We start from the raw sequence: 10,623 nt of genomic DNA, 5'->3' as shown, positions 1-10,623 counted from the left end.
ATGTCCAATCAGTGCTGATGGTAAGTGTAGTCCACTGATGAAATAAACCATTGTGTGCTCTATCGACCGAGTAAGCTGACCTCTCCTGCTGCGGAGCTGTGCTCGCTGTGCCTCCATGTACCAGGATGCATTGCTTCTGCTACGTCTGAAAAATAAACGATAAAACTCTACGAAGGAAATATTCTGACACCTAAACTGAAAAATAGATCAGCACACCTTCTGAATTGAAGATTCTGTTCCACCAAACTAAGACAGATTTAATTGCCTTGTTAAACACACTTTATTCAAACTGGACAGAAACTAAATAAAACTCCCCAAAACGTTCGTCTTTCCATTGTTCCAACAATACACAACTCTTGTTTGGTTGAACTGAATCCTTAATTCACTGAGTTAGATGGTTCTAGCGCTGCTTTCCCACACTGCGTCTCTCCTCCGTGCGGCTGCTGCCCTGCTGTACAGGGAGAAGATGTGCTGTCAGGATGAAACATCCATCACGTACTGTTCTGGGATTTGTGTTGACAAGAATCAGTTGGCAGCAGACAGTCCAGCATACAGTACATGTATGAAAGCCGGATTCATTCAAAGGCATGAGGACAGCACAATTTATTCAATAAATCAACATATTCAGAGCAACACTTCTGTACAGCTTAATTCGATAAATATTGATGACACATTGTTGGGATCATTCCTCAGTTTGTTTTTCTTAGCACCTTAAACAGATGAATCAGAGTGTTTTCAACATCGGAGCAGATTAAACCGGACTTTATTTACTTTAATATGACAACACTTAAACCGAGAGAACGGACATCGCCAACTAACCTGAAGTTGAACATTCCTATTTTGGAATATGGACCATTCCTCATCTTAGATAGCTGGACGTCCCCTGCATGCCTGCCCTGCTTGCCTCTGCTTATTTTCTAGTCCCTTCTGCTGTCGAGGAGCCGCAAGTAGAAACCCAACCTGTATCAGTGTCAGATACTATAAGTCCTAAAGGGAATGCTCCACGGGAGGAAGGAGAGATCTGTGCTTCCATATTATTTACAGGCTAAGATAATGATGAACCAGACTGCGTCTCTGTAGCATGGAAACTAGTCAACATTTCTTGTGATGATGGAAGATCGGTTTCTAGGAATTTTCATTTTTGGTTAAACAAACTAACGGTTCAGCATATTTATGGAGTAGCTGCAGCCAGCATCGTGCAGCCCGGGCACGTTTGGAGAGAAGGGGGTGATACGACAGGTTTGGATGACGGCCGAGAGCGTGAGATATTGCTTTCGAATGCTTAGTAGAGATCTGTCAGAAAACGGTAAACATGCAGCTGCAGTTCTCCATGAAGACTGACAGATCAGCCTCTTCAAAGCTAGGCAAGGTTACTGTGCCCCTGGTAGCTCCATATGGAAGCAAGAGGTTTGAAAACACCCCAAAAAGTCCTGAAGGGTGAACTCAGTGAACTGCATGTGGTGTTTTATTCTTCATACTGAAGGGGAACAAAGGGAACAAGAAACGGTATCACGGTCATCATACCTGCAGTGTTTTCATTTAGTGTTAATCTAACATGCTGTTAGGGTGATAACTAACACCTTCAGTTATCCAACATGTTATAGCTACAGTGCATGCTATTTTTATTAATCAGGTTGATAATTAAGTTTATTATTATAATTCTGTTCTCTAAATTGTTTTGAGAAATTACTTGTTTCATTATCAGCTGGTGGAAGTCTCTGGTGCTCATGCTCAAAAGTAGCAGTGATTAGAGTTTAGGCTGCGTAATAAACTGGCCGGTTTCAACCTCTGTGGATAAGACACCAAAACAGGCCGTGTCAACGCAGAAGAGAGCCGATGAAGCACTCCAAAGCACTTTGTGGAACAACTTCCTGCAACTCCTTCTAAAAATACTAAGACCTCACTGAGCTCTCTGGGTCGCCTCTATGAGCAGCTTTAGTGGAGCAACAGACATGGAGCTATAAATAGTCTCCTCAAAACTGGATGAAACAAAGGCCATCGCTGAGGTTGTGAATCACGGGAATCTGAGCAGGAGCGAAGCAGCATCTGGAGAGTCACGAGTGCTGCTGTGACAGCAACACTCCTCGGTATGCAAACTGGGTGTTACATTTTTAAATGAGACAGCCTTCTGTTGACCGAGCATGTATACAACGTCTCGGTCATTTCACATTTTGGCCGCTACTCAGCATTTATGGTAAGCCGGCAGGTTTAGTGACATGCGTGCATTTTCCCGGCAAATCCAGGATTCCATCCAGCAACCTTTAATTGGGCAAATGATGTTGCCTCAGTTCCTAAAAACTACTTCCTCCACCTGAGCTCTGAAAGCTGTTCTCTAATTCAAATAAAAACCTCTCTTCTATTAGAGGGACACTCTTCTCTTCTATCTAAAGCAAACCTGAAATGCTATTTAAGACTTTTATAGCTTAATGGATATTTTGGATCTTTAGAAGTGTGATGGTATGAAGCACTTCTCCATAGCCAGTGTATAGAAATGGGAAAGACAGGAGTACCAGTGTGACTTTGGTGAATCCAACACGAACCCTTTAAAACACTGAAGTCACACAATGACACAAACTAACTAACCGATGGAGGCCGCTGTGTTCTGAGAGGTGAAATGACTGTTGGTGTCTTTGAAGAGAGCACAGATAACGACTTCAGCTCCCCGTCACAAAGGTCTGTCTGACAGCAAGGTAAAGAGGTGAACATATTCTAAATATATCGGACACTTCAACTGATATACATTTTTTCATGTGTCTAAAACACGTCCACACGAGTACATTGCTTTGCTCCCGTCTGTTTCTCCAAACTCCATCTACTAGTTATTACGCTGACTATGGAGAAGCACCTCACACAACCCCACTTCTAAACATCCATACTGTCCCCGGGTAAGGTTACACACTGGTGCTTCCATTGGCAACAACATTGCGAACTGAAAATAAACTAAAACAATCACCTTCACGCAGCGTGCTTACATTACCTGAGCTAGTGACTGTGATCGTTGACAGTGAAAGAAAGCAAAGGGAGTAGCGGTGAGGGCGGCTTTTCCCTCAAGATGCTGCCGTTGAGGAGACAGTCTGGATTTCTACTTTAAGGTTATCATTTCCTGGTCGAATTAAATTGAGACTGTTTCATTACCGCTTCAAAATTTCTTGTAGTAAAATCCAATCGTTGGCGTGAGTGTGAACACAATGAAACAACTCCAACAGAGGAGCTAGGATACTCCTCTCTGTCTCTGCCCCACTTTCGAATATTTTACTTGCAAAACTTGATAAAAAGAAGAATTGTGCCTAAACTGTGAGTCTACTATTATCATATCTAACACACTGGCACCTTCGCTGTGTTTCTTTTCCTTCAGAAGCGTGCTGCAGCTCTTTGAGGTTTCAGGTTTTCTGTGAACATCGTCCGACTCGTCCTTCCCCCCCTGGGACACTCACTGATGGCAGAGGTAGCCCATGATGAGCTTCGGTATTTCCAGTTGACCTATGACCTTCACAGCTCTGGTGCCCAACTTCGTCCTCACTGCCAATCTGCTGAGCTGCTGCAGATTCATGGGGTTGGCTACAGAGAGGAAAACAAGAGGTGGATATAAGCGTTCACAAATATTAGTATTCTGCGTGAGATTTGTAACTAAATGATAACATCCTGTAATTATTCTTTTAATATAAATATTGAATTTTTCTACCTTCATCTTCTTGTATTTGAAGTCTAAAAACTGCTGTAGATTTCATGTTTCACACTGTGCTCCACTTTCTATAAAAGGCTCTGTCAGTGGAGTTAAGAGTTGTAAATCATCACCATCTCATATGCAGTCACTGCACCGGCTAAACTATACGTGGCATATACAGCACATGACATACGAGCGTCTCTCTAGAACTTCTTGGAAGTGAAAAGCAATCCTTGCTTGCCATCTGCTGGTGCTACGTTGGATTAACTACATCTGCACAAACCGGGTAAACGATGTTTGTTTTCCATGCAGCCCTGACTTCTGCGCATAACATACTCTCATAAAACTGTAGGCAGGTGGCAGAAGGAGAGCCGGGCGTGGTGTAATCGACGGGTCTCTTGTTGTGCTGGTCCCTGGCGTGGACGTTGGCCCCGAACTCCACCAGCGTCTCCACCATCTCAACCTGCATGTTTTTAGCAGCGTGGTGCAGCGGAGTCTCGTGTAGCCGGGCAGCATTCACCTTAGCGCCTTAAAGGGAAAGGGACATTCATGTCAGCTCTCGAAGGAAAAGGCTGCTGATGTTTCATATTTTTTCTTATTGTTAACAAATCTCATGAAAAGACCAAATCCAAAAATGGGTTAGTCCGTCTCTCGATACTTTCTGACCTCCCTAACCCGTCTGTCTGGCCGGTGGTTCCTGCTGAAGATGTAAAGCTTCAAAAATGGGTCACAAATATACAGTTTCATCTCCTTTAACAGCTCAAGCAGGAGGAAATAGTGCTTTTGTTGGGGACCATTTTCAGCGGCGGATTAATCCACATTTGGTGCTCTAGGTAGTCTTGCTGGCAGCAGGACGGTGTTTGTGAGATTGAGTCAAAATAAACTAAAATGTGTTCATGGTGATGAAGGAACATGTGCCCCAGTGCAACATTGTGGCCCACTGATGTGTTTTTAATAGATTGTGGACTATGAAGGTTTTGGATACACAATACATTTATGGTCTACAGCATACATAGTCTTCTCATGAGATGAAAAATATGGAACATTGTCATCCTTAAACCGGTTTAAGGATGACAATGTTCCATATTTTTGAGGCCTCCATGTTTTCCCCCAGGGAACACAGAACACTTTAAACAGACTTCCTCAGTGCTTAGCTGTCTAATATATATAAATATATCTTTCTGTCAAAGTTCCATTGTCATTATGTGGATGAAGAGGAGAGTTGCTTTGGAAGAACTTTGACAATCTCTGACATGAGTGGACAGCTGAATAGTTTGTTGTGAAAGACAAACAGTAGTCGCAAAGTAATATGCGATATGTTCTAGAATAATAAACAGAATTATCATGGGAAGGATGATGTGAATTTGATTAGATTTTTAGGTTTTTTTATCATCAGAGTTGCTGGTGTTTGGCAACTGACACTCAAATCTCAGATGCCAGAGCTTTTGTAGAAAGAAGAGTAAACAACATTGTCCATGCTTATAACTGCATTATGATGCATTGTTTTGCCAAATAAAGAAGGCAATTACTTTACATATCTTACTCACATTTCCACTCTCTGCTTGTTGATTTTCGCAGGATGCTGAAACATCTGAAAATAGTGGCTATCTGGAAGGTAATAAATCAATCTAAAAAATTCTACTCAATAGACCAAACCATGCAAAACTGCAGGTTACCAAAAGTAAATTTAAATTAAGGCAAATTTCCCCATCCTGCTTTGCACTGACGCTCACCTGCATTGAGCAGCTCTTTCACACAGTCCGTGTGTTCGTTGGCACAAGCCACATGTAGCGGGGTCCCGTAGTAAAGGTCGTACGCCTCCAGACAAGCACCCGTGGCAATCAGGAGCTTCACGCAGTCCGAGTTTCCTGGAAAATGACATTTGTCGCGATCAAAGTCTCTTTGTAAAGATCAACGTGAGGCTTAAGTTGATCGCACAGAAGCCGTAAAAGCGTGTGACATGAACGGTGGCCCTCACCTCCCATGCAGGCCTCGTGGAGGGGCGAGGCCGTGCGGGAGGTGAGGGCAGGGTCGGCCTTGGCGCCGTGATCCAGCAAGAGCCTGACACACTCCAGACTGCCTGCCGAACAGGCATCGCACAGCGGGGTGCTCCCGTCTACGTTCCTCGCATCCACCTGAGATGCATTATGGGACATAGGATTATATCTACAGAGGTACTTCAACCTCTTCTCACATGTCCTCTCCTCGTTCACTCAATGTGTCTGATTACTTCAGCAAACTCCCGTCTCTATACAAAATCAATCTTTGTTCATAATCTGACCTTAATGGTTCAATATTTTTTTAATGAAAGAAACGTTAGAATTGTGCGAGATATAGTCAACGTTTACGCATATAGACAAGCTCTGTTTGCTTTTAAGGTCACCCATGATAAGGCAGACAGGCATCCGTCTCTCTCCCCGGCTCACCTGGGCTCCAGCGTCCAGCAGCAGCCGGACACACTGGGCCTGTCCGCGGAGGCAGGCCTCGTGCAGCGCTGTGATGGAGTCCACCGCCACGATGTTGACCGAGGCTCCGCTTCGGATGAGGTGCTCCAGCTGTGAAGTGTGGCCGAGCGACGCCGCCTTGTGTACCTCTGTTCTCTCCGACCAGCAGCCTGCGGGGTTATAGTTCAATGTTGTCATCAGTATTTTCCCTCACTGTTGTTCTGGTGAATTAATAAACACCTTCATTGCGTTGTCTGTCCTCGCTTTGTTGTAGCTGTGGAGTGACTGTCTTATTTAATGTAAACTACATTTAGCAGCGTTTGTTAAAGTTACATATTTTGTCTGTCAAAATCTGTTCACGCGCATCTTCTGCAGTCAATACAAAGGTAAAAAGGCGAACGAGAAGCTAATAGCAATCGTATGAAGCTACAATTATGTTACATACTGTATAATACAGCTGGTAGTAGCAGCTAGCTACGGTAAAGCCGCTTGCTGGCATGTCAGCGGTCTATAGTTAGCATTCCGGCTGACAGTGCAACCATACATGCCACCCAACGTCAAACCGGGTCAAGACCCGAAAAAACGATCGTCTCACCGGTAGGTGTCTTTATTTCATACTCACCGATGTCTCCAAAGAAATATGGACGAGCGTTTTCAATTTCCATCCTGTATTTGTTTCTCCCGGCGAAATTAACAACGTTTAAGCAGACGGACAGACACGAGGTGTTTGTAAACAACCGCGACTTGTTAATGTTTACATGCAACGGGAGTCACGTGACAAACCCGGAACTCGAAGCGTATGCTGGCCTTTGTAGTTTTTACACTACATTGATTATTTCATGATCTTTGAAGAAACAACACATTTATTCGAAGTCTGAATAAATAATGCGACATAATACACAATATGACGTCAATCCTGAGTCACGTGACATGTAAGAAATATGGTGGATAACCTAATATTTGGAATAATAAGCAGATGTTGTCCCCAAAGCTTTCTTCTACAGATGCTGTATTCAAAATCAAACACTAGTCTCTCATCCAGGCTTAAAAATCTGTTCATGTGCCACTCTGTAGCGATGCAGGGTGATCACAGTACTGGAGGTAGCTGTGGATGCGGTGGGATGTGTCCAGCTGACCTATGACCTCTGAGGCTCTGGTACCCAGCCTCATCCTCACAGTGATTCTACAAAGCTGCTGTAGACTCAGAGGATTACCTGAGAGAAGGAGAAGAAGTAGTCAGCTATCACAATTCAAAAGCAAAACTGAGAAAAACTGCTTCTTTCTTAGAACTTACTTTTATAAAACATGAGGCAGGTGTAAGCCGGAGATGCAGGTGTTGTGTAGTCTACAGGCTTTCTTCTAGGTTGTCGCTGGCGTACACGTTGGCTCCAAACTCCATCAAAAGCTCGATCATATCCACCATGTCGACTCGTGCTGTATGGTGCAAGGCTACCTCGTGGAACTTAACTGAGTTCAGATTGGCACCTGCAGGAAGTTAAAATGAGTTGAGGCCTGTTTGTTTGGATTCACAACAGAAAGTATCTGTGTGCTTTGGTAGACCTTGTAATTATGTAAAATCTGCCCTCATACAGTGCTGTTAGAGTTGACAATAAATCCTGCATTCTCATTTTGTTCGCTTGGTGGTGTATTTCTCTTCGTCCTGCAGATACCAACGGTAAAATTTGTTCTTTTAAAGCTGTCATTCTGCACCGACATGCAATAATCCAGAAATAGATCATCACAGAGGCACAGAGGCTCATTACTACACCCTAATAGACAGAATGAATCAGTTGCTCACTGCAGTTGATTTTCCCCTAACTCATACCGTATGGATTTAAAATGAGGAAAAAGTGTTTTTCTACATTATATTATGGACTTTTTTTCATAACAGTCCCACCATTCGACAATGACTGGAGCCTTGGACAAAAATAGTACAGAACCCAGTATTCATAGTAATAGAATTCCAACTTAACACAAGATGCAGCCTTCTCGCTGACCTGCATTAAGCAGCTCCTTGACACAGTCCACGTGTCCTTTAGCACATGCGATGTGGAGTGGTGGACCAAAGTGGACTTCATACAAAGTGGACGTGGGTTCACTTTGGCTCCGTATTGCAAAAGCAGCTGGGCACACTTCAGGCTGCCGGAAGTGCAGGCGTTACACAGAGGAGTGCTCCCGTGAACGGTCCGTACGTCCACCTGGAACAACCAGAGAAACGATTGGTTCTACTTTCTCCATACGTCTTTCCATTATTGTCATCACAATTCGAAAAGTGGGCAAACATAATCCCATTAACACCCGTGTCATGTAAATAATGCTTATTTCCATCCATGGTAACTTTTGCTTCACAAACCTCACAAAGGCACTATTTATTCTGTAATAGATTGCGTCACTTTAGGTTTTATTTGTTCACATCTCCACAAGTCAGGTTTGGTCCTCCATAGCTGGAGGTAGGACCGTTGGGGGTTTATCCCACCTGGGCTCCAGCCTCCAGCAGCAGCCGGGCACAGTTTGGATGACCCTGGATGCAGGCCTCGTGGAGAGGAGTGATGTTGTCCACTGTCACCATGTTGACCGCTGCCCCACTTTCTATCAGCTGTTTCAGCTGCAGGGCCCTGCCGTGGGACGCTGCCTCGTGCAGAGCGGTCCGGTCCGCCCAGAAGCCTTTTACACAGACAGTGACACATATACAGACAGTAACACACACAGACAGTAACACACACACAGAGTAACACGCACAGACAGTAACACACACACACAGTAACAAAAACAGACAGTAACACACACAGACAGTAACAAAAACACAGACAGTAACACACAGACAATAACACACACAGACAGTAACAAAAACAGACAGTAACACACACAGATAGTAACACTCACACAGACAGTAATACACACAGACAGTAACACACAGTCAGTAACACACACACAGACAGTAACACACACACAGACAGTAACAAAAACACTGTAACACACAGACAGTAACACACACACACACACAGACAGTAACACACACATACAGACAGTAACACACACACACCCACAGACAGTAACACACACAGACAGTAACACACACACACACACAGACAGTAACACAAACACAGAAACACAAATAAGTCTCCCGAGTTTTAAAAGCTTTCATAAAGTTTTAAATAACGTTAGCCTACCTTACTAAAATAACATTTACATATTCGTATTGGTTTCCGACATTCAGTTAAACCTTACTTGCTGTCTGTACAGTATTGAATACATGTTAATAAAAATAGTAACCGTATAAACAATAACTACAATACAACAGCAACTAATAAGTCATTAGTTATAGTAGCTGTATTAGCCAATTAGCTACTCCGCAATTATGACAGAATGTATATTCCCTAAAAGGTGTTTACTTTGTCAGAGTTTCATCTCTACGTGTAATAACTTTTTATAATGGAATATAATTATTTAGTAAGTATTCGTGTCATGTAGCCTTCTTTAACTCGCTTATTAGCCAGTTATATCCATGGTTGACGTTGTGTATACAGCTAGCTATACATCGGTAAAGTTAGATCTTTTAGATATGATACAACGTGAGTGTCACGAACAGGGCACGAGCACGAGCTAATATGATTAACTAAGTTAGATGTCAAGAGAATCCACTGCCATTCTAGACCTTTAAGTGGATAACATGTGCTGTACGACAGCTGTTGTGAACATTATTAACGGTGCTCAGAAACGAACAGCGCGCAGGGGACTTGAAAACATGAGCTAATGATGCGAGCGTGGAAGGGAGAGGACAGAGAGAATTGTGGGAGTCGTAGTTTACAGGTGTGAGTGTTCCTGCTGCGCTGCTACTCAGAAATAATATCCCCTGTTCAGGTATGACAGGGCAACTCGGTTGTGTGCTAATACATGGGAGTCATGCATTTTACATTTATTATATTTCACAATTGATGTAGGTAGCCAGAGTTTTCAATATTATTTCTGTTTAACTTTATTAAAATAGCTGATACCTCCCATTCTCAGGGCTTTCATGAATCTTTGTGACTTGTAAAGTTCAGGGTGGTGAGCTTTTAGGATATGAAAAGGTTGGGCCCCTGGTGCTGGCTGTCCTGTGCATCTTCGGTTGAATTGTATTATTGGGATGTTACAATGCAATTCTTCAGTGAGACAGATCTAAATTAATAACCATATCGGTTTGATTTTATCCGGTAATAAATGTTCTTCTGCATATTCAGACATCTTTTCATTTTGAAGAGTTGAATTCTTTTTTTGAATTATGTTTCATCAAACTGCAAATAAAATGTTGCATCTTTTGTCATGAATTGTAAATTCAAAACCCAACAGACTTTACAGCAGTTAAAACCGACTGCTGCAATAGTCTGCAATAACTCAGATCAATGTTAATAAATAACCAGGCATTTTGTTTTAAGTCGGTCAAAAGTTCATCGTTAGCCTCTCCGTCAGTAAAAAAGCTGCTGTGAGCAGCAGAAATCTAGAGGTGCGTTTTGCTTGTGTTGCACACATTCATCA

General features: G+C 43.0%; 1 protein-coding gene across 1 annotated transcript; it reads right to left on the bottom strand.

The window, feature by feature from the left end:
- Positions 1 to 261: 261 nt before the first annotated feature.
- Positions 262 to 10,125, bottom strand: asb13a.2 (ankyrin repeat and SOCS box containing 13a, tandem duplicate 2). The gene is given in 14 exon segments (XM_031869840.1): positions 262 to 3,558; positions 4,001 to 4,192; positions 5,398 to 5,532; positions 5,643 to 5,799; positions 6,091 to 6,278; positions 6,731 to 6,851; positions 6,936 to 6,952; positions 7,176 to 7,322; positions 7,403 to 7,468; positions 7,471 to 7,593; positions 8,106 to 8,189; positions 8,192 to 8,306; positions 8,585 to 8,772; positions 10,104 to 10,125. Coding segments are annotated over 14 exon segments (1,683 nt in total). The 3' UTR covers positions 262 to 3,430.
- Between the last annotated feature and the right edge of the window lie 498 nt (positions 10,126 to 10,623).

The sequence above is a fragment of the Anarrhichthys ocellatus genome, unplaced genomic scaffold (assembly GCF_004355925.1).
Source record: "Anarrhichthys ocellatus isolate YVR2014 unplaced genomic scaffold, GSC_Weel_1.0 scaffold49, whole genome shotgun sequence".
Taxonomy (NCBI): domain Eukaryota; kingdom Metazoa; phylum Chordata; class Actinopteri; order Perciformes; family Anarhichadidae; genus Anarrhichthys; species Anarrhichthys ocellatus.
The sequence above is the reverse complement of the archived record's forward strand: the minus strand, read 5'-3'. Positions and strand labels throughout refer to the sequence as shown.